Source organism: Schistocerca cancellata, chromosome 3 (assembly GCF_023864275.1).
Source record: "Schistocerca cancellata isolate TAMUIC-IGC-003103 chromosome 3, iqSchCanc2.1, whole genome shotgun sequence".
Taxonomy (NCBI): Eukaryota; Metazoa; Arthropoda; class Insecta; order Orthoptera; family Acrididae; genus Schistocerca; species Schistocerca cancellata.
The window spans coordinates 419755418-419781208 of record NC_064628.1 but is presented as its reverse complement, the minus strand read 5'-3'; the positions used below and the strand labels follow the sequence as shown (position 1 = coordinate 419781208).

At 40.8% G+C, this 25791-nt stretch overlaps 1 protein-coding gene across 1 annotated transcript in view; it reads right to left on the bottom strand.

The window, feature by feature from the left end:
* The window catches only part of LOC126176349 (phosphoglucomutase-like), a 166079-nt gene that overhangs the window by 1664 nt on the left and 138624 nt on the right, over window positions 1–25791 (bottom strand). Inside the window, exon 6 of the mRNA XM_049923502.1 lies at window positions 6206–6383. Within this exon, the coding sequence (XP_049779459.1) occupies window positions 6206–6383 (178 nt within the window). The remainder of the gene's footprint in view (window positions 1–6205; window positions 6384–25791) is intronic.

Below are 25791 nucleotides of genomic sequence, written 5' to 3'. Positions count from 1 at the left end.
ATAGCGAGTTAGGACAAAATTTCTGACATCAGATATACCGTATAACAGAACTGTAGCCATGAGAGATGCTAGAACTGTAACTATAAAAACTGGACATGAAAAAATTCACTACACTGTTGTCCTTTCATGTTGCGCTAACTGTACTAAACTTAATCCAACGATCATTTTCAAGCGCAAAATTATGCCAAAACCTTCTGAAATACCGCCAGGTGTTGTCGTTCATGTACATGACAAGGCTTGTACGGACGAGGCTGGTATGAAATCATGGATTAACAGAGTGTGGGAGAGAAGGAAAGGTGCTTCATTGAAGAAGAGTTCTCTTCTTGTGCTAGATCAGTTTAGTAGCCATTCGAAAAATTCTGTGAAAGAGAAATTGTGACAGGGAAATACAGAGCTTGCTGTTATTCTGGAGGACTTACTTCGCAACTGCAACCTTGACAAATAAACCATTTTAAATTTATATGAGAGGGGAATGAAACAAATCGATGGAGTATGAAATGAATCACGAATTCACCCTGAAGGGAGCTTAAAAAAAACCTACAATCAGACATGTGTGTCAGTGGATAAAACAGTCGTGGTCTAGAGTGAGAGAAGACATTATTGTTACATCTTTTAAGCAGTGCGGCATAAATAACGCTCTCGATGACAGTGGAGACCATATATGAAGAGGACAACGATGAAGATGAAGAGGAAGAGTAAGAAGAAGCAGAAGAAGGCGAAGAAACTTCAGATGATGCTTTTCAGGGATTTTAAAGGTCAGTTATGTTTTATAAGATAAGAATTTTTTTAGTCTAACTTTGCAGTCTAATAATAAAAATGGTAAAAATGTTATTTAAAAAAGATACCTAAACATTAAGGAGCGTCTTACAGTCCATAGGGTTTTATAGTCCATAAAATACAATATGCTTACACGAAGGCAATGCTCTAACGATGACTTTACTGGGTCGAAACGGTAGACAGCAAGTGTTTATACCGTTAACTCCAAATCCAATGACTTGCACAAAGAAAGACAGATAGAAAGAAAATTGTACACTGCCAAGCAATCGCCCCACTGACTCTAAATAGACTGCATCTAAAATCGCCCTTTAGGGGAAGGTGCGGTAAAGTAGCCACTCAAAGTGAAATTGAATTTTCATGAAACAATGGCTATTAACTGAAGCTAGTGGTGTATTCACCTCGAATCTACATACTTTAAAGTATCACACCAAATATTTATAGCTAATGTAAGAGTTATTTTATGGGATATATAAATGTTTTTCTAAATGCTTACATAGAGGCCACTTTTCCGTAACTAATGGAATAAAGTGGCGAGACGTTTCCCACCATTCCCAAAAAGATTGTTCAGTTTTCAGAAATGGAAAGGCTTATAGTTTTTATTTCACCTATGATTATTATTAGAAGAACAATAATACAAATGAGAAAGGATTGTGTTGCAATTCATTGTTGGCACAAAAGGTCAACAATTCCTAATGATATAAATAGAGAAATAAAGGATTAATTATGGGATACCATTTCAGTCTAATTCATTCACAATTTATCCACTCAGAAACAATATTAAGACATGTACAAAATTAGCTTGTGAAGCTGTCATCGTCTTCACCATATCCAGCGCACATTTCATGAGACCAGCGTTTACAGTTCCGAAATCTTATCTCCAGCCAGTCTTTCCCTGCCATTTCAGACTCTTTGTTGAAACGATGTGGTATTTGGTTGTGCTCTGCCAACGGGAATGCTGATCACCGCAGGTCATTCAACGTAACTGCATAAAATTACTCATCTAAACGTAATTAAGGATTTATAGCTCTTGTTCTTCAACAAACACTGCCCTTAAGTTGCCCATAATCTTTTTACTGCCAACGACACCTCTATATTTCTCTAGAACTCTTCGTTTTAGCGTATATTTCCTGGAATATGGAATTGTTTTGCTGCTGCTGAAAGAGACATGTTATCATTCTCTATTGCTTCAGTTACCTTTTGCCTCGTAACAGGGTCCCACGTCTGTTGCTCTGTTTTCTGGATGTATTTTCTTGGCATTTTGAAACTCTTGCAAACCCTTGCAGAAGAGCAGCATAACGGATATTAGTTTTGCATATAAAACGATTTCTAATGTTTTAATTTCAACTGTTATACTATGCATAAAATATGGAATTAGCTAATTCTCATTGGGACAAACAGACTGAAAATGAATTGTTGAGAATAGTGGCCATTTGTCGGGAAACGTTGCCACCTTGGCCACTTTTCCCGACGTGTAGCGTGGCCTGTTTTCCCGACCGAACGCCATGTCAGTATCAGTGGCTCACACGCGACAACAATACAACCGAGGGAAACGACAGTGACTTATATTTATAAATCAAAAGGCATTGCGTAACCCGTGATATCGCAAAAACCTATTGATCTACATAAAAACAACTAACATGAAACGATCGAAAAACCTAAATGTTTTCACAGAAAGGTGAAGGAGAAAGCTTCTTTTTTCAGCGTCACTGACAACACTAATGGTGTCGATTACAGCTAATATGGCCACTTCTTGATAGGAAGCAACACTGTTAACGTCGCCAAATAAACAGTGGCCACTTTTCTCAACCTGCGCACTTTACCCTTCTTTCCCCCACTTACCAGAACCTTATTCTTTTACTTGCTAAGCATTTTTTCGACATTAATGTGATACCCTGATTGATAAATGAAAGAAAAAGCTGTTTTAAATAAGTTCAGTACATTAGTACAATAACTAAAGACCGTCCCATTTTTAGAACATTGGCCAAATTAGCTGTCAAAACGCACAGTATTAATGTCAATGCAGAAAACTATAAGAAACGTGGTGAACAAAATAAAAACATTGTTTGTAATACCAGAATACTAATTTTCTCTGAAATGGAATTTACCCAAGTCCACAAGTTCTGTAAAATCTTACAACTTTCACAGTGGCGCATGATGAGGATCAGTTATAGGACAAGTAGGTTTGAAAATGCGAAGCAGGTGTGTGTTCACGAATATTTATTTATTGAGTCAAAGTTCGACATGAATTATTGAGTGTCCATTCAGTATGAAATGAAACAAAACAATTGTCATGTGTACCAGTATTGCACCTGTCACACATTTTTCTCGTTTCTACCCCCCCCCCCTTTTGCAGTCAACTGTGTTTTACTTGACACAATAAAGTGGTTTCGTGGAGCTAGTCATACACCTTCACTCATCCGTCCTCCCATCACTTTGCTAACTAGTGGTCCTCTGCATTTCAGTGTTGATCTAGTTTTCTTTGAAAGGTGCGTTATTATTCTCCTTTGGACATCCAAAAGTGAGCGCTTCTCATTTAGGTTAGCAATTCGATGCACGCTCCAAGTGTTTACTATGTAGGTATCAATCACTTGGGTGAATAATGGCCAGGATCACTTCATTGATCTATAATGTGATATCTGCTTTCTCAGGAGATCTATGCCTGCTACCAATACATGCTGTCACGAGGAAGCTTATGATACCCATTCCCAAGTAGTGTGCCTATAAAGGACTATAGCCCTTCTTTGGCTAGAAGCAAATTGATGTTGTTCTGTTGACAAGCATAGATTTTACTTTGTTCTATAATATTATTCACTAGTTCAAACACATTGTGCTCTGTCTCATTTACTAGACATTCTGCAACATAATTTTCATTGCTCTTACCAGGTTAACTAATGTTTCTGTACGTTGGTTCACATTTGTACCACTTACACTTACGTTCTGCGTTTTTTCTTTTGCGTTTTCCAGTCCATGTCCTAACGCTTTTCTTCGCTTAGCTTCTGGCGGTAAATCAGCAACATTAGCTTCATCCCTTGTGGTTATAAGCTCTATAGTGCCGGCTACATCTTGTACAATACAGTCATTGTTCAGTGAATTTTGTTCAATGTCTTCTTCATATGTGATTTCATCAACATCGGGTGGAATAATCACCAATTTTAAGCCATCAGCATCGTCTTCACTCACTTCATAGCTCTCCAGTTCTGCTAAAACTTCTTCAGTTTTAAGTTCACGTGGCATGCTTTTATCCAATTGGAATAGTAATATGTGAAAAGGAATATTTCATTCTACTAACAAACCCTGCAGAAAAACTCATATAATGTAAAGCAGATCTCAGTAATTTAAATAATAATTTCTGTATATGATATTTGTACAAATATGCACATCTCCAAAGGAGTTATAATGTAACATGCAATTGCCCCTTAATTGGGAAGTATTACACTTACTACAGGAAATCTTAAATATACTGAACGTACATTCATAACAAATATATTTTTATAACAAACACACTCAGACTCCTAAATCACAATTCATTATTGTACACGAACTATCATCAGGCATATAGTACAGCCAGGTACGAAAACAGAAAATTAGCAAATTAATTCATTTCCTAAAATAAACCAATTAGAGAAAAATTGTTTCTTTTCAATTTGTAGACATTGCAGCAGTCAGTTCAACCTTTAGTTCAACAACCGAAGATAGGAGTTTCGTTGCTTATGTAGAAATAAATAAAATATTGGCAACCCAAAAAGGGACATGGGTTAATAATGGGTTAAGGATCCATTGCAGTAACATTCTTGCATTGAAAGGTCTCAGTTTACTTGTCGCTTCAAATTCTGATAAAATTCCAAGTTTTTGATGACTGCCTCAACTGACATCGTAAAGTGCTAAAACAAGCTCTCGTGAACTGGTGAGGCTCCCACTTTTATGCCCATAGGACAGCATCTTGGCTGTATTACGTCACGACAACACGGAAATGGTGCGTACAGAGGTGGCGCCCACTGCTTCCATAGATTTAGTTTGCGCGCTCTATCTATGGGTACTTGCAGTGTCATCCCTCACATAAGCTGGTAAACTGTGAGAAGACTTCATCTGTGCTTTTTCTCTATCAAGTGCACGTTTCCATGCATTGCTAAGTGCACAGCCTACTGGGATGTGGGAAACCGGATAAATGCCACCTCCAAGCAGGCCTGCTATATAAAAAAAGAATATTACACATTTTCCACAGTGAAATGAGAAGTAATTGCTTGTTGAAGAATTAAATTTTAAATGTTTTAATAGATACGCTGTAAATTGAGAGTACACAAATACCCTTAGCGGTACAGTACTCCGAAAACTATATTCTGAACACTACGTCTGGCAAATGCAGTGGATACACCGGTTTCCATCAGATCACTGAAGTTAAGCGCTGTTGGGCGTGGCCGGCACTTGGATGGGTGACCATCCAGCCGCCATGCGCTGTAGCCATTTTTCGGGGTGCACTCAGCCTCGTGATGCCAAATGAGGAGCTACTCGAGCAAATAGTAGCGGTTTCGGTCAAGAATACCAACATAACGGCCGGGAGAGCGGTGTGCTGATACCACGCCCCTCCTATCCGCATCCTCCTCTGAGGATGACACGGCGGTCGGATAGTCCCGGTAGGCCACTCGTGGCCTGAAGACGGAGTGCGTCTGGCAAATGTCCTCCATTGGTAGTAAGGCGTTGTCTGAGTCTAGCCTGACGTTAGCATAGCCTCTCGTAATATATTGATAGGTATTTAGGCGTTTGATTGTTATGGATGCAATGGGCTGCAAGACTTTTGTTTCTCGGTCCTCCCATAAACGCCAAGACGTCCCGGAAAAGTGAAACGAAATGATCTTATATAGTATTTTTGGTCGGAAGACCACGTACAGCATCGTTTGGAAGCCTGGTCAAGTTTTTCTATCTGACGTTACTTTGGCGACTCGCGCGTCGATTAAGACGAACACAAACACCCACTTCCCGAGCGAAAAATATCTCCGACCCGGCTGAAACAAAGCATAAACAGCATTCATAGAGATAGACTCAAGTTAATTTCACGCGAATGACGAATTAGTTTTGAGAGTTCACGACAAATGATTCTTGGTACACTTGCCACTAGTCCGTACCCATTTCATGTTCTGGCTTTCTTCAGACTGATACTGAATTGGCACGTCTGCATGGCGGGACCGACTGCGTGCGAGTTCGGTTTTATTCGGGGGTGACGGAGGCGAAGGGGGAGAGCGAGGAGGGAGACGAGCTCTGAGTACGCCCTTATAGTTGCCCCTTTCTGGTACACTTCCTCGTATTTATTACTCAGAAATTTCGTTATTTCATTACGTACATGCTTTTCTCATTCAGATGAAAAGAACGAACGATTTGCATGTTAACGGCCTGAGAGTACAACTTACTACTGAAATTCTGAATGCCTGCTCACCTGGTCTTTGGTTACAGTTCCATCGATAGGGTCGACGTAGCGGTACTTCTCAGCGGCCTCTACTATCAAGTCGGCGTCCCCGAAGCATTCGCCAACCATGGTCCCACTGGCCACCAACTGCTCCAGAGCGAACATCATTCGCTTGCAGCTATCCCGGTTGCACTTCTCGAAGTCGTATCTGCGTAAAGAAAGCAGGCAGCACTCTGTCAACATTATATGCACAAGGAAAGGTTGTTCTTCAGGTTGCGTTTCGCTATTGTTGTCTGGAGAGTATTTACCAGGGATCATAGTGCCGGCCTATGTTGGTGATCGCGGCTCCTACTGCCTTGGCACTTCGACACTCCACCGATGTTCTAACTACTGTGCTGCGCTCAGGTGTGGATCGAAGGCAGAAGGGGGGGGGGGGGGGGTTTGGAGAGGGGCTTAGAAGTCATCCCCCTCCAAAAACAAAAGCACTGTACTAACCAGTAATGTAAACAAGTTATTACGAATATACTAAAACATTTTACAGTTTTATTGCTATTATTATTAAAATCCTAGCATGTGTGGCACGTTGATTGTAGCGGTAATAACAAATTATATTTGGTGTTGGGGAGGGAGGGGGGTGGGATAAACATTGAGGAACTTGACCACCCCAGAATCTATCTCTCGATCCATCCCTGGCTGTGCTTCAGGACAGGGTTTTTTTTTTTTTTGCGTTTCATCCCCTTCTCTTAGAGAGGAGGGCGTGCTGTAGGAGAATTTGTCGAGGATGCCCTTCACGGCCATGTGGTTCAAGAATATTATTGTGGTTTATGTCTTTCCTTTTTTAGTGTTCATGAATGACACAAGCGGAAAGGGATTCTTAAGTCTCTCAATTGGAAATGTGTTTGAAGCGGATTTTTGGGAAGAGTCTGGTTTTTGTATTACAGCCAGGCAAAAACCTTTGAAAATGGCGAAGAACAGCCCAGTTAAGAAGCACTCTGCACATTTCCCACTACTAATCCCCGACCCCCAATAAGATGTAGTTTGCCCCCAGCGCTGGACGACGAGAAATGTTCTCCTCCAGACTGCGACATGGTCACACTTCCCCGGAGAAGCGATTTTACTTATTTGTTCCGCAGCCAACACTCGGAGATCTTTTCTATAGCCAGGCATACGTCATCCCCTTCACTCCACGGCTGACGAAATATACTGGCGCTTTGATGAAGTCAGCTTTGTTAGTGATATGACCGGAACACAGCCCTCTTGTTACCCAATTCAGCATGCACCGACTCTCGCGTATTTTCCGTTTGTGCTTCGCATAATTAAAAATGATATTACTCATCATTGATGATTGTTTACTCTTGATACTAAAAGAATTCTACTCTTAGTAATACTATTGTCTTTAAATTACTTCAAACATCTTGATTAATACAGTTTAGCAACACACTATGCTGTTTCGACTTTTTATAAAAAGAAAAGGTGTGACACTGACAATGATACTCGTAAATAATTGTTTTAATTACACTTCGCTACTGCATTTTGTTTATCAAGTAGCGTCACACGCAACTATTTGTAAACAACGTTTTCTACTTTAGTAAAGCCTGTTTTAAGTCAATCATCGTACTTCAAATTCAGTCTCCCCCCCCCCCCCCCCTCTCTCTCTCTAACACACACACACACACTACGGAATATATTTTTCTGTTTAATCACTAAATCACATACGCAGAGATCTTGAAGAGTTCATGTCAAAATATTAAATGAAGAATACCCAAAAACTCTGCAGATCAAACACACATACACGCACGACCTTAAATTGAAACCTCTTTTCTTTCTTTAGCAGATTCTTCAAAATCTACAGTTAAATGACTGTAGCAAATGGAAGGGGTGGGCGCCAAAAGATTGAGAAAAATGTACCTAGTATTTTCATACAATAGGCCCTATTCGTTTCCAGTAAGTCTTCTCCTCTCTCTCTCTCTCTCTCTCTCTCTCTCTCACACACACACACACACACACACACACACACACACACACAAACACAAACACACACACACGTGTTAGATAAGAGTGCAAAAAGTAATGTCTTATACGTACATGTTTATAAACGTTTTTTGTTTTATATCTCACTATAGCATATTTAATGTGAAACATTTTACTTCACATTCTGTCTCATCACTAAATTTCACTTATACACTGAGGAACTGCAGTGTTCAGCTCCAAATATTAAACGACCTACCCCCAAAAACTATACAAGTCAAACATACAACACTTAAAGTGGAATCTTCTGTCTTTCCTTATCAAACACTTGATCGAAATTGAAGTTAAAAACTTATCGCAAGGGACAAGAGGAAATTAATTACTTTTTTAAGAGAAATCTATTTAGTATTTACTCGGTAATTTATTGAAAAACTACACGTTCCGTTATTTGTCAATTAGTGTAATACATTTACACCTCACAATATTTGAAGTAGTGTAATACATTATTTACACCTGTCATTGACATTTTTTCACTTTGTATGTTCAGTATTATCTTGCTAGCTACAAAATTAATTTTATTGTGGAAAGTATAGTGACTGTGTTAGAAAATTGTATTTATTTTGCTCCTTATTGATTAACAGCAGACACTTCTCCACAGTTGCAGTGAGTTAACAAATTAAAAAGATTGTACAGAAAAATATTCTATGTTGTCCTCAGTTTCTTTAATTGCCTGCTACATTTGTTACTGCTTAGAGAATCATTGACACTTTTAGTGAGATTGTGTATCATTACTTCACAGCAGGGCTTCCCAACGTCCGCCGGCTCTTTCTAGGGGTTTCGCGGCCACCTTTCATCAAAAATTATGAGTAAAATTATTGAATAAAAATGTGAAACTCAAATTCATCACTTTTTTTTCGTGTGAAAAACATGTGTACTTTTACTTCAGGTCGTATTCCCAAGCAGCCTTTGCGGTTCCTAAGTGAGAACACATACACAGTTCAGTGCTGGAAAATGCGGCTTCTCTGATCGACTGCTTCGCAACAATACGGGGGTCGTATGTGCGCCGGCTCACGGCGCTAGATGCGCTGAAATCTTTTACGCATGCGCGGAGCGAGCTTTGTCGACCAATCACAGCGCTCGCTGGCACGTATGCGCCCCAGGCATCAGTGCACTACCTATTTCATAAGTCGATTTTTGACCAGTTTATTACTTCTAACATGGATCGGTGGCTGAAGTCAGGATCATTGAAGAAGGGTGCAGTTTCTCCATCGCCTTCACAACAAGGGAAGTTTCCAGCTGAAATGAATGAGGAGAGAGGACGACCAAAGGAAGAACAATCACAAGAAGCTCCACAGCCGGATTTATTATGTGAAAGCGCTGCAAGTACTCCATTGGTTGCAATATCCTGTGGAAAAGGAATAACCAAAAAGCGTAAGTACAACGAAAGCTATTTAGAAATGGGCTTTATGGACACAAAGGAGGGTAAAGCTCAGTGTGTACTTTGTGCGCGGGTCCTTCTGAACAGTTCAATGGTTCCAGTTAAATTGCGCCGTCATTTTGAAGGTACTCACCCGCATTTCCAGGCTAAAGACATCGATTTTTTCAAATGGAAGAGTGCTGAACTAGCTGTTTCTCAGCATTGCATGAAAACTCATGCAAAAACAATTAATGAAAATTCAGTAAAAGTTTCTTTCTTGGTTAGTTACCGAGTGTCAAAAACAGGCAAAGCTCATAACATTGCAGAAAATCTCATAAAGCCGTGTGTTAATGATATTGTTTTTTGCATGCTAGATGAAAAGGCAGTAAAGCTTGTATCTTCGGTGCCATTATCAAATAATACTGTCAAGAGACGCATTGTTGACATGTCAAGTGATGTGAAAGACACTCTTGTTTCTCGCATCCAACACAATTCATTTTCTCTGCAGATAGATGAATCCACTGATGTTGCAGGATTAGCGATTTTATTGGCTTTTGTCCGTTATGAATATTCTGGATGTTTTGAGGAGGACCTCTTATTGTGCAGACCAATACCTGCCAACACAAAAGGTGCTGAAATATTTTGTCTATTTGATGATTTTTTAAGGACTAACGAGGTTTCATGGTCTAACTGCATAGATGTGAGCACAGATGGTGCTAAAGCTATGACGGGTCCTACAGTCGGAGCAGTAACGAAAATAAAAGAAAACGCCAAGAATTGCAGCAGTAGTCATTGTGCTCTCCACAGATACGCTTTAGCTACGAAACAAATGCCTGTTTCGTTCAAGAAAGTTTTAGACGAATCCATTCAAATCATTAACTACATAAAATGAAGGCCGTTGAAGTCAAGACTTTTCACAATACTGTGTGAAGATATGGGAAGCCTTCATCGTTCCCTGTTTCTCCACACAGAAGTGAGGTAGCTCTCACACGGGAATGCACTCTCTCGGTTGTAAAAATTAAGATTGGAAGTCTTAGCTTTCCTTTTGAAGCATAACACCAAACTAGCAGACCTTATTAATGACGAAAATTGGCAGTGTATACTTGCCTACTTGTCAGGTATTTTCTCCAAAATGAACGAAATGAATATTTCACTCCAAGGGCAAAGTGAAACAAAGGTCGCTGCAATCGACAAAGTTCGAGCATTCAAGAGGAAAAATCAATTTTTGGGCAGAGAGTGTCGAGAAGGGGGAAGTCGACTGTTTTCCTCTTCTCAAGGAGTTTTTGAAAAACAAAACATTGGCGCTTGGGAAGAATTTGTTTCATCAAATCTTGGAACATCTCCGAAGCTTGATGTCATTGTTGGAGCATTATTTCCCAACATCTGAAGATGAGAAACTGCAGAAATACGAATGGGTGGTCAACCCATTCACTGTATCCAAAAAGCCGAACATTCTATCATCAAATGAATATGAGTTGTTGATAGAAATTGCCACAGACCCTACCTTGAAATCAAGTTTTGACATTGACGGTTACTCACACTTTTGGATCCGTTTGGATAACAAGAAATACTACCCCCTTGTTGAAAAGGCAAAACGTGTACTTCTTCCGTTTGCCACAACATGCATGTGTAAATCTGGATTCTCGATCTATGCTGCCCACAAAACTAAGTACTGAAGCTGTCTAGACGTGGAACCAGACATCCATCTCCAGTTGTCAACAACTGAACCCAACTTTTCAAAATTGTGTCAGCAGAAGCACCCTCAACCATCACATTAGGTAGGACTCCATTATTATTCCTATAAACTCATCTATAGTAAGATGAAAGCATTTTTCTTCGTAGATGCTCAGTGAACGTACCTGAACTGTAACTCTGTACCTTGTAAAAGGAACCTCCTTTGGATAATTGTTTCCTTTGAGTAAAAAAGTCTTACGTTCTGTGAAATGCTTTGTCTTCTTATATAGAAATAAGAGAGTCTGTTTGTTTGTTTTGCTAATTTGTTTACAGTTGAGGCTGACTGCCAAGTAGTAGTTGAAGTTGTCAGCTGTGGCTAAACTGTTGCCACGCCGCCTGCCAATTGCCAGCTACCAACTGACAGTACACTGTTGCAACACCGCCTGCAAGCTGCTGGCTATAGACTGACTGCTCACGTTCAGTAGATACACAAAGATGTAAAAGTAACTAGACTTTTCTACCTGTTTACATGGGCTCGAAAATCGAGTGTGGAACTGGAAAACGGCTTTATAAAAGCAGATTTCCAGAATCGATTTTGAAGTGTTTACCTGACCAACCAAAAGCGGAACTGGGACATCGGCTTACGAAATCCGGTTTTGGAAACGCTTGTAAACTGGGTGAATGTATTCCCACACATTGCACAACAGATGTCACAATAATCCTTTAAAGGTAATTCCTTGGCCTCTCTTCTTTCGTGATGTGTTTGTATCCCGAATCATGGGCCTGCCTCTTTTCTTCACAGCTGCGTGGAATGGCCGCACAGTCTAAGGCGCCATGTCGCCGTGGATTGCGCGGCCGCTCCTGCCAGAGGTTCGAGTCCTCATCGGGCATGTGTGTGTGTGTGTGTGTGTGTGTGTGTGTGTGTGTGTGTGTGTGTGTGTGTATGTATATGTGTGTGTTGTTCTTAGCGGAAGTTAAACTTAGGTTAATAGTGTGTAAGACTAAGGACTGATGACCTCAGTAGTCCCATAGACTTTACATACATTTGAACATTTTTCTTCGGATTTCACGAAAAGCGCGCGCGCGCACACACACACACACACACACACACACACACGACTGTTACGAAATATGCATGCTCCTTACACAACAGTATCCAAACAGTGGAAGTGAACAGACCACAAGCAGCAGCTTGTCAACAGCGAACAGTTTGGACGTGACGTTGATTGCTCTTGGAGGAAGGCAGCTCCAGCTTGTGAAATGTCAATTACCAAGTAATTTTAATCAGGCTGTAGTGTGGAAGTAAATCCACTAGTAAGTGTCTGGATACAGTGGGAATTCAAAATGGATCGTTAATTTCAAGTTGTTTTCATTCATCTCTAAACCAAAGACTATTGATACTTTGGAGGGGGGCGGGGGCGGGCGTTTGGTAACATGGCACTTGCATTAAGAAGCTTTCAGTTCCCATGGGTTTCGCCCTGAAATTTAATGTTGCTGTGCTCTTGAGTGACAATGGGTCCTGGCCTAGCGGTTCTAGGCGCTACAGTCCGGAACCGCGCGACCGCTACGGTCGCAGGTTCGAATCCTGTCTCGGGCATGGATGTGTGTGATGTCCTTAGGTTAGTTAGGTTTAAACAGTTCTAAGTTCTAGGGGACTGATGACCTCAGCAGTTGAGTCCCAAAGTGCTCAGAGTCATTTGAACCATATGACTAGGGGTCCGCCATGGATTTTCGACTGAAGAAGGGGTCCGCCAGCAGAAAAGGTTGGGAAGCCCTGCCATACATGATCTCACCATATCCAAGCGATCAGTGGCTGAGAGGACAACCAGTTTTTTCGCCCAGCCGTGCAGAATTGTACAGCCATGCCACATACTCAGAGTCAGGAGATGGGCTTGTTGGCAGCAAGGCAACTGCCCACACGGACAGTGGAAATGAATCTTGAGGACCACAGATTGTTAGCACTGCGTTCATTGTTGCGACTTCCCTGAAAACGGTAGCAGAAAAGGGTCAAGCTGACTCTCGTGCACTCAGAACAACCAAGAACACAGGTGAGCGTGGAGGGGGGAGGGCGGCACCACGCCTTCGTTTTGACATATGGGTTAAGATGGGCTCCAGGAACAAAAAAGAACAATCACAATAGAAAATGTCACTGTTAAACGCCACCTTAACACTATAATGCAAATACAGGCCTCAGAGGCCCTTGAAGGTCTTACTTTTTAAATTTTTATGGTATTCTTTATTTGACTTCCAACTCCTTTCCAGTATGTTTCCGCTTACCCTTCTTATCCCTCTTTTAATGTCTGAGCTTAACTGATTTTCAGCTTTTTTTTTTACATAATTCAAAATATTAGCCGAAACACCATTAATGCATATGCAGGACTTCAGATGCTCCGCTACAGTTATACAGGGTGGCTCACATAAAACCGGAACGCCTCAGCAACTGGTTAATCATCTCGAATTGCTTATGAAGTGGCAACACTCTCTCGAAAGTTGGGTACACTGCATCTTATCGGAAGGTTGAGTGTAGCCGTATGTTCGTGTGTCAACTGTCGTGAGAAGCTCATATCGTTGAGTTGGGGTAGTTTGCATTAGAACAGTGAATTGATATATTTTGGAGAGTTACGTAATGACTGGCTCCATCAAGGAATGTAAATAAATGTTTCAAGCGAGTTATCCTGGTCCGACGACCAGCACTATTGAAGATCTATACGAGATGTGGAGGGCTATAGGAGCCGTTGAGAATGTGCAGAGGAATAGGCGACCGACGGTGAGAACGCCTGAAACTGTAGACAGAATTTGCATGGACATTACGAGAATTCCCCGCAAGTCGGTAAGGAGGTTATCACAACAGGTTGGCGTATCCCATACATCGCATCAACGTGTGCTAAAAGATATGAAATTAAACGCATGCCGTTTGCGGGTGGTGCAAGGGCTGAAATTGGAGAATCAGTAGATAAAGGCTGGTTTCATTTGCAAGCTTATGTAAACTTCCAGAATTGCAGACATTGGTCGCAGGACAGCCCACATATTCCGGATGAAGAACCTCTGTTCAGAGAAGGTAACTGTTTGGTTGCATGGTCCGGCATGCACATTGTTGGACCCATATTTTTCAGTTATACCTTAAACAGCGTCAGATATCTAGAGATTTTTGACTCTTTTTATGGGCAGTTAACGGATGCAGACAAACTGTATGTAGTATTCTAAAAAATGGATCAACCAGGCACACATCCAACCAAAGTGTGGCCCACATCACCAACGTGTTCCCTGAAGACACACTTGGCAGTAGACTGCCAAGGTCCCTCGACTTAACATCGTGTGATTTTTATTTAAGGTCACATTAAAAAGTAAAGAGTATACTGACAATCCTCGCAGAATAGACGATCTTAAACGATACGTTACTAGAGAAAATAACAACATCACGGATTTCTTCATGTTGTTGGTAACATCATCACACGCAGTCAGCGATGCCTCGATGCCCATGGCCACCACTTCCAGCATATCTTATAAACAGGTAGTTACATGCTTTTTAACGTGGCCGTTATCTATTCTGTTTTAGTTAGCCCATTGTTACTTGAGTCTCGGGCATGATGCATAGTGGTTTTATGTGGGACATCCTGTACTTGTTCTCTATTCTATATTGACTTCTACATTTGTTTAGGAGTAGTTATTAATTCAGCAATAACTGTTGTAGAATCAGTGGTGATATTAGTAGCTGCAGTACTACTACTACTTAAACCAGGATGGCCGGACGAGGGTATGAACCGTCCTCCTCCCGAATGCGAGTCCGGTGTGCTAACCACTGTACTACTACTACTAGTAGTAATAGTAGCAGCAAATATAACACTAGTATAAGAGAAAAAAAATAGAAATCACCTTTCTTTATTATAGATGACTGTATATCTTTGAGCATATTCCAATCACATGCTTTATTGTTGGACAGTAATGTTGTTCTGCGCTGCTGTTGCCACCACCATAGTTAGTGTAGTTTTCTGTTGTCTCATTCCCGGTATTGATACCATTGTGACTTGTTTGTTTTGCCTCAACTGTTGTTCGAGTGACATGTATTTTGTTATGGTTCCATCAAGAGAAACGAGAGAGTCAGTACGTGCAACCGCAGCTAATTTTGAAAGCGTTGTAACTCACTGGTTTGAAGAAGCTAATTCATACGAATATGGACGCATTTTTTACGATAGAAGTAGTGAATAATCAAACTTTGAACCTGCTGACACCTATGGTTTGGAAGATAACAGTACTTCAAATAGTTTTATTTCATCAGAGAGTTCTACATCAACAACTAAGAAATACGCATACATTAGTCGTAAAAGAACCATTCGAAGCTTAGCTCTTCTTGCAACTTCTGATATGCCTGTTCACAATATCAGAAAGACATCATCCAGTCCGGCTTGTGGACTATAAATGTGTAAGCCTAAGGATGCCTGGGATATTTCATTTCCAAAAAAATACTAGATGAAGTCATCAACTGCACAAATACAGAAGGTCTCCCTGGAATGTTTCTGCGTGCTGGTGTTGAGAAGAGTTAGGATATCCTGTAAGAGAATTGTCCTTGAACGGAAAGGCAAATCCCACATTTAAGGCCGCAATTTCAATAAACAGATTCGAGAATATAAGGAAAATAATATTCGATGGGAAGCACACATTTGAAGCTCGATCTGTAGATAACAAACTTGCAGCTGTTTGCTATTTATGGGAACTGTTTCTTGACAAGAGCGTAAACAGAATGAGTCCTAGAGATTCATGTTAGTTAGCGAACACTTACTCCCATTCCCTGAAGATGCGGCTTTATCCAATATATGACAACTACACCCACCAAGTATAGCATAAAGATTTTTTTTATGTGATTCTGTATGTGCATATGCTTTAGAAGGAATTATGTGCACGGGAACGAAGTCGTATCAACCTATTCAGAAAAATTTTGGATTCAATGTGGTGAAAGATCTTGCTGAAAGTACTGAAGAATAATCCAGAAATATTACTGTTGACAACTTCTTCACTAGTATTCAGCTGGGAGAAGCTTCAGAGGTAATCACACCGCTGGGACGATCAAACAAAAAAAAAACAGTAATCCCCAATGAGATGAAACGTCCGCCTCAAGAGCAATACATTCCTCGTTATTTGCCTTTTGAGGTGAAGTTGCGATGGTGAGTTATGATCTTAAAAAAGAATAAATCAGTAGTTCTCATTAGGATAACGCGTCACGTCAAAGTCATCTATCAAACTAACGCAAAAAAGAAACCAGATATAAGTTCTATAGCTCCACGAAGGGTGGAGTACATCAAATGGACCAGAAGATTCGATAGTACACCTGCAAGAGACAAATAAGGAGATGGCCATTTGCATTATGTATGAATATGCAGGGCGTTGCAGCAATGAACAGCGAAATTTTATTTTCTATCACACATTTGATATACCATAGTGGAAAAACCGATAGAAGGAGTTTGTTCGTAAGAGATTTAGTACAGAAAATGGTAAGACCACTAAAGAAGCTTCGAATACAGATCCCTAATCTCCCAAAGAAAACAGCTGATGCCACGCATATATATGCGCATAAAGATGTATCATCGCTAAACCAATTAGCTGTATCAGGAAAAAGAAAAAGGTGCAAATACTGTTCATACAACAAAGAGGAAATGTGCCGTGATATGTACAAAGTGTAAAAAACAACATCTGTAAAGAACAAAGTGCCATTCTTTGCACTTCTTATTTGTCAAATGTTGTAGAACTAAGCAAAAATGCAATACACTCTGAAAAATGCATAACAATTGTTTGTCGGAATATAGCTTATAATTCCTACTATTGTGAATAATAAGGATATTGCAATTCAAGGAACTGATCTTAATAACTATTATAACAAATAGAATTGATACTTATAATTGATTAATATAATTACTTGCAAATGTTGTATATAAGGGTTGTAAATGATAAAAATAAACTCATAGAGTTTTTTTAAAAAATAATAAAATGCTACAAGGATAAGTCGGAGCATCCTGAAACCTCAAGAAACAAGATACGGCATAAACAATGCAACTACTTCGCCACGCTGAATGTTAACTCCTTGCTCAATATGGGCAAGTCGAAGCATCTCGCAGACACTCCGACACAACACAAGATTCTTATCACAGCGATACAGGAGACCAGGTATACAGATGAACAAGCCTTTGAATCTCAGAGTTATCGAATCTTCAAGGGCAAAGTGGGACTTAGAAAGATGAAGAACGTCCCTCACCTGGTAACTGGATTCATTGTCAGTATTAAAATACTTGATTCAGTTATCTCGACTTCCATTCACCTAATAGTCGAGTGTCACTATTAATATTTCGATGCCCCAATAAGATCCACACCACTATGAATGTACATGCACCTATTAACCAGGATAACAAGAAAAACCCTGAAGGCACAGACCAATTTTGGGAAGAACTCGAGGACACTATCGGCAAGATCTCAGAGCGGAGTACAGTCATATTATTGGGTGATTTTAACGCCTAGTTAGGGAAAGAGCGGAAATATAAATATATAGTGGGGCAATACCCAGCTCAGATGCGCACTAACAGAAATGGAGAATGGGACTCTGCAAAGCATTTCACATAGCAATAAAATCAACGGCCTTTAAGCATCTACCAAGAAAACAAAAGACATGGACTTCACCCAATAAAGTCCTAGGAGAGTTTCAAATAGATCATGTGGCCATTTGAAGAAAGTCCTGTAGAGAAGTCCAGAATGTGAGAGTGTTAACAGGGGCGAATTTGGATTCAGACCACTACCTCTCAAAAATAAAGTTCCTATTTCCACCTAGGAATACAAGAAAGTCTCAAACTCCCAAACTTATCAAGTTTGACTTGGAAAAACTGAAAACCTGCAATATGCTTACAAAGAGAATGCAAAATACTAGATCATGAATGCAACACCTGAGAACAACTAAGGGACAAATTAGTAAAAGTTGCAACAGAAGTTGCCCCACTAAAGAAACAGAAGAACCATCAGAGATGGACAAGTACCAGCGATCCTACGGAACATTTGGGAATCTGAGAAGTTACCAGATGACTGGACATCTGCTCTGATCCACCCCTTACACAAGAAGGGTGATTTAACTGACATCAACAATTATAGAGGAATCTCATTGATATACCAGTCACCTATAAGACATTATATAAGGCATTATTGGACAGAGCCATACCTCAACTGGACCCAAACTTGGAGATTATCAGGGTAGCTTTAGAAAAGGACGTTCATGTGCTGAACAGATCCTTAACTTGAAGTCAGTATTAAGTCAAATTAAACTAGCGAATAAACAGTACGTAGTTACCTTTGTTGACTTAAAGAAAGCATACCATTCAATCGACAGACATACTCTTATGAGAATTTTGCAGGAAATTTGCCTGGACCAGAAAACCCACAGCCTTATCCAAAAGATCTTGAGTAACACTAGAACACAAGCAAAGTTCAGGGGAACACTTTCAGAAAGCTTTGAGATAAAGACAAGAGTTAGACAGGGAGATAGACTTTCACCTCTTGTCTTCAACTGTGCGGACAAGGTGATCAGTGAATGCCGAAAAGAAATAGAAGTACAAAATATACAGAGCGGCATTTACCTGGAACACAAACGGAAGAGACTCGTAGTAGACTGTTTAGCTTTCGCAGATGATCTGACACTTATAGCAGGCTCAGTGGAAGTAGCAGTAAAGCAGCTCAATATGCTCAAACTCCAGGCTGCCAAGGTAGGACTTCAACTGTCACTAGACCAGACAAAATACCTCACCAACATCAGTGATACTCCCAGCGAACTGCAGTTGGAACAAGGTCAGATTGAGAAATTTGACAGATTCTAGTATCTAGAAGAATGGCTGGAACATAATCTATCAGTTGGAACAGCACTGACAACTCAGATTAATAAGTTACAATTAGCAAATCGATTAACCAAGAACAACTATAATAAGAAATCCCGATCTCGCAATTCCAAACTAAAACACTACCAAACAGTTATCCGCCCTGAAACACTATGTGCCTCAGAATGCTTGAATCTGAACAGGAAAGGACTGACAGATGAACTAGAGATTCAGGAGAGGAAGATCCTGAGAAAAATTCTGGGACCGATCAAAACACATGGTGAGTACAGAAGACAATCAAACCAGAAGCTATACAATCATACTGAGAAAATCACAGATGTAGCCAGGAAGAGACTTCTCGCTTTCTACGAACATATCACAAGGATGGACCAAACAAGACTGACCAACCGACTTCTCAACTACTGGAAGAGTAGGAAGACAGTGACACCGTGGCTGACAGAAGTCAAGAAAGACATCTAGGAACTGAATATAACTGAAAGTGACATTAGAAACTTCTCAGAAAGACACTAAAAGAAAAGAGGTTTCAGGACAGATCGCCCCGTAAAAAGACCGGCGCCCTCTTGACAAAGGAGAGAAAGGAGAAAAATAGCCAGAGAATGCAGCATTACTGAGCAAACATCAAGTCCCTCTCCAGGCTCAAAAATTGAATATCGTGCTCCTTAGCTGGCCCAATCGAAAGAAGAAGAAAATATTACTCAGGCTCATGTGATTCTTTTAGTATAACTTAGAAACATTTCCCTATATCAATAAATATGAAAAATATATATATTCGACCCCAAAAACGAGAATATGAAAAGAGAACAATTTAAAATAAGGACATAGCCTCCCAGGCCCTACATATGCATTCATGTGTGTTTCCAATACAATGCAGCCTACGATTAAAAGATGACAGTGTGAGAGCGACACTTGCGAAAAGGGCAGAAGAGGCTATGGGTTCTCCCCGAACATAAAGGACAGATTAGGAACAAAACACTCTCCTCCAAGCCAGGAAATGCGCATATCCCAAGCGGACATGATGCATACGCAACACATTTACGTCGGATGAACATTCGTTCGGGCCACGAATGCGCATGTGTGGAAACTGGCTTCCCCGAACATGTAATACTACACTACACCTCGCACACACAGGCCAGCCGGCAAAGGAAGACACGTGATAACGTATAAACTCCCTCAAGAATCAACACCAAAGGGCAGGCCTAGAAAGAACAGCGGATGCTATTTCATGAATGTTGAAAGAAGAATTCTCAAGAGACAGGCAGTATAGACCCGTATTCAAATCAGAAAGAAATGGTTCAAATGGTTCTGAGCACTATGGGACTTAACATCTGAGGCCATCAGTCCCCTAGAACTTAGAACTACTTAAACCTAACTAACCTAAGGACATCACACACATCCATGCCCGAGGCAGGATTCGAACCTGTGACCGTATATTCAGATCACACATAACCATAACATTAAACGACTGTAGTGATGGTAGAGAAAATGAAACATCACATAGTACTACAACATCAGGAGAGAAAGCAGACGCACACAAAGGCAAGCTAACACGTAACACAACCGTAGCTAGAAAATTACGTAAGTACATAGAACAATATTAGAAACAGAAATACATACAAACATAGCTACGTAGAAAGTTACGAAAGAAAAAAAAAATACTGCCCAGAGATGCATAACTTAGTAATCCCATTGCGATATCTGCCTTCCTGACAAACTCCACAAAGTACTGACAGTAATAACTAGTACAATAATTCTTTTTTAGGTGTATTACGTAAAAGACGGTAAACAGTGACCAGTTACTGTAGGGTCGTTTAAGAAGTGTAACTAATTTATGAAACTAACCATTAATGTACAGTCAGCGCGAAAGCGTTACCGAAATATTCAATAAACTGCGTTGGTAGATGCTACAAGAGAGGCATTGGGCATCACGGAGAGACTTTCTATTGAAATTTCGACAGAGTACTTTCCGCGAAGAGTCAGACAACATTACTTTCTTCCACATACATCTCGCAAAGTGACCACAGCGGGAAAATTCGAGAAATTAGAGCTAATATAAATGCTTCCCAACAATGATTCTTCGCTCGTGCCAGTCGTGAGTGGAAGGGAGATGGGGGATCGGTTGGTTGTATCAGAAGTACTCTCTGTCACACACCGTCAAGTGGCTGGCGGAGTACTGAGTAGATTTAGATCATAAAACTCGTAACCTCAAATCGAAAGCAAAAGATTCGATGCAATTACGAGGCTTTCGCTCCCGATCATTGATAGTGGCAGACAACCAACAAGCCGGCCGCGGTGGCCGAGCGGTTCTAGGCGATTCAGTCCGGAACCGCACGACTGCTACGGTCGCAGGTTCGAATCCTGCCTCGGGCATGGATGTGTGTGCTGTCCTTAGGTTGGTTAGGTTTAAGTAGTTCTAAGTTCGAGGGGACTGATGACCTCAGATGTTAAGTCCCATACCGCTCAGAGCCATTTGAACCAGCCAGACAACCAACTTATGTCCTTTCCTAACCTTCTTTTACCCTCTTATAATCTACTAATATTTGTACTTAATACTCTCTGTTTCCTTTTACTAATTTGCAGTTTCTCTTGCTGAATTGTCTTTGTAAATCATTACTATCACTTTGATATTCCTTCGCCGAAAACAATATTTCCTTGTAATACGGAAAAAATTTATGCTGTAACATGGTCGCCAGTTTTAAAATACAACATAACAGGTCTTTAAATAATCAATAAATGAAATGAAATGAAAGTCTTTCAGCAAGATAACATAAGACTGCATGCTGCCCGTGATTTCCTGACCTATCTCGTTACAGAGGGTGCTCAACTATTGTCTTGGCCAGAACGTTCTGCTGATCTCTCACCTGCTGAAGTCGTCTGATCAAGGATTGCTGGGAGACTGGGACACCATCATTCGCCAGCCACGACGATTGATTACCTCTGGCATCGATTTGAAGGAACACGGAATGACCCACCCACGAGATGTACTTGGGAGAAGCAATATATTGGTTGAATCTTCCAGGAACGTGCGCTCTCGGAATGTGAGCAGTAGACCACACCTTGATGCAACAAGCCTCTCTTGCAGCATCTGCCACTGGTGTTGACTAGCTATCTACGTGACGCTGTCGCCCTTACTAAAGAAACATGTAACGAAACGATTGCTCTTCTCTGGATTTTCTCTATTTCCTCTATCGCATCTGGTACGGAACCCAGGCTGACGAGCAATATTCAAGTATTGGCAGAAGGAGTGCTTTGTAAGCTACTTCTCTTGTTGATGGACTACGTTTCCTAAGGAATCTTCCAATTATAAAGCTCGTCGCCATACGTTGACAGCTACCAAATGACTATTGATTGTGGCCATACTGGTTACGTTTAGGAACTGTGACAGTCTAAAGATATTATTTATTTGTATTTTCTGCCACCAAACGCCTTTATTTGTTTTATGCTTAAGTTAACACATTGCAACGCGTTTCCAGCATATTATGCCAGTCTTCAGGCGCTCATGTGTACAGAAAATTGTTAGTTAAAACTGATTTGTCTTAAAATTAAAATTAGCGTAGTACTTTCTGTTTACTGTTCGCTTTTGGAGTCTCCGCCCCAACAGCCAATCCAAGAGCGAACAGTGAACAGGAAGCTCTGTATTAATTTAGATTAAGGCTGTTTTCAAGTAACAAATTTCCGTATGCACAAATGCCTGAAAATGGGCATAATATGTTTGAAACGCATTGCAATATGTTAGATTAAACATACAATAAATAAAACTGACTGGCAGCAGAAAATACAAATAAATAATTAAACAAATGACTAGCTAAAGACTCTAGTTGTGAAACATTTTACCTTCTCCGCTACAGCTCTGACTGGTCCCCGTCTAATTTTCAAATGCAACAGGGAATAACAATATTAATGTGCTAATAATAAACTGCAGGAGCGTCTATAGAAAGGTCCCAGAACTGCTCTCATTAATAAACGATCACAACGCCCATATAGTACTAGGGACAGAAAGTTGGCTGAAACCAGACGTAAACAGTAATGAAATCCTAAACTCAGATTGGAATGTATACCGCAGAGACAGGCTGAACAGTGAAGGGGGAGGCGTGTTTATAGCGATAAGAAGTGCAATAGTATCGAAGGAAATTGACGGAGATCCGAAATGTGAAATGATTTGGGTGAAGGTCGCGGTTAAAGCAGGCTCAGACATGGTAATTGGATGTCTCTATAGGCCCCCTGGCTCAGCAGCTGTTGTGGCTGAGCACCTGAAGGATAATCTGGAAAATATTTCGAGTAGATTTCCCCACCATGTTATAGTTCTGGGTGGAGATTTTAATTTGCCGGATATAGACTGGGAGACACAAACGTTCATAACGGGTGGCAGGGACAAAGAATCCAGTGAAATTTTTTTAAGTGCTTTATCTGAAAACTACCTTGAGCAGTTAAACAGAGAACCGACTCGTGGCGATAACATATTAGACCTTCTGGTGACAAACAGACCCGAACTATTTGAAAAAGTTAACGCAGAACAGGGAATCAGCGATCATAAAGCGGTTACGGCATCGATGATTTCAGCCGTAAATAGGAATATTAAAAAGGGTAGGAAGATTTTTCTGTTTAGAAAAAGTGACAAAAAGCAGATTTCAGAGTACCTGTTGGCTCAACACAAGAGTTTTGTCTCGCGTACAGATAGTGTTGAGGATCAGTGGACAAAGTTCAAAACCGTCGTACATTATGCGTTAGATGAGTATGTGCCAAGCAAGATCGTAAGAGATGGAAAAGAGCCACCGTGGTACAACAACCGAGTTAGAAAACTGCTGCGGAAGCAAAGGGAACTTCACAGCAAACATAAACATAGCCAAAGCCTTGCAGACAAACAAAAATTACGCGAAGCGAAATGTAGTGTGAGGAGGGCTATGCGAGAGGCGTTCAATGAATTCGAAAGTAAAGTTCTATGTACTGACTTGGCAGAAAATCCTAAGAAATTTTGGTCTTATGTCAAAGCGGTAGGTGGAGCAAAACAAAATGTCCAGACACTCTGTGACCAAAATGGTACTGAAACAGAGGATGACAGACTAAAGGCCGAAATACTAAATGTCTTTTTCCAAAGTTGTTTCACAGAGGAAGATTGCACTGTAGTTCCTTCTCTAGATTGTCGCACAAATGACAAAATGGTAGATATCGAAATAGACGTCAGAGGGATAGAGAAACAATTAAAATCGCTCAAAAGAGGAAAAGCCTCTGGACCTGATGGGATACCAGTTCAATTTTACACAGAGTACGCGAAGGAACTTGCCCCCCTTCTTGCAGCGGTGTACCGTAGGTCTCTAGAAGAGCGTAGCGTCCCAAAGGATTGGAAAAGGGCACAGGTCATCCCAGTTTTCAAGAAGGGACGTCGAACAGATGTGCAGAACTATAGACCTATATCTCTAACGTCGATCAGTTGTAGAATTTTGGAACACGTATTGTGTTCGAGTATAATGACTTTTCTGTAGACGAGAAATCTACTCTGTAGGAATCAGCATGGGTTTCGAAAAAGACGGTCATGTGAAACCCAGCTCGCGCTATTCGTCCACGAGACTCACAGGGCCATAGACACGGGTTCACAGGTAGATGCCGTGTTTCTTGACTTCCGCAAGGCGTTCGATACAGTTCCCCACAGTCGTTTAATGAACAAAGTAAGAGCATATGGACTATCAGACCAATTGTGTGATTGGATTGAAGAGTTCCTAGATAACAGGACGCAGCATGTTATTCTCAATGGAGAGAAGTCTTCCGAAGTAAGAGTGATTTCAGGTGTGCCGCAGGGGAGTGTCATAGGACCGTTGCTATTCACAATATACATAAATGACCTGGTGGATGACATCGGAAGTTCACTGAGGCTTTTTGCAGATGATGCTGTGGTGTATCGAGAGGTTGTAACAATGGAAAATTGTACTGAAATGCAGGAGTATCTGCAGCGAATTGACGCATGGTGCAGGGAATGGCAATTGAATCTCAATGTAGACAAGTGTAATGTGCTGCGAATACACAGAAAGATAGATCCTTTATCATTTAGCTACAAAATAGCAGGTCAGCAACTGGACGCAGTTAATACCATAAATTATCTGGGAGTACGCATTAGGAGTGATTTAAAATGGAATGATCATATAATGTTGATCGTCGGTAAAGCAGATGCCAGACTGAGATTCATTGGAAGAATCCTAAGGAAATGCAATCCGAAAACAAAGGAAGTAGGTTACAGTACGCTTGTTCGCCCACTGCTTGAATACTGCTCAGCAGTGTGGGATCCGTACCAGATAGGGTTGATACAAGACATAGAGAAGATCCAACGGAGAGCAGCGCGCTTCGTTACAGGATCATTTAGTAATCGCGAAAGCGTTACGGAGATGATAGATAAACTCCAGTGGAAGACTCTGCAGGAGAGATGCTCAGTAGCTCGGTACGGGCTGTTGTCAAAGTTTCGAGAACATACCTTCACCGAAGAGTCAAGCAGTATATTGCTCCCTCCTACGTATATCTCGCGAAGAGACCATGAGTATAAAATCAGAGAGATTAGAGCCCACACAGAGGCATACCGACAATCCTTCTTTCCACGAAGAATACGAGACTGGAATAGAGGGGAGAACCGATAGAGGTACTGAAGGTACCCTCCGCCACACACCGTCAGGTGGCTTGCGGAGTATGGATGTAGATGTAGATCCCATTTTACG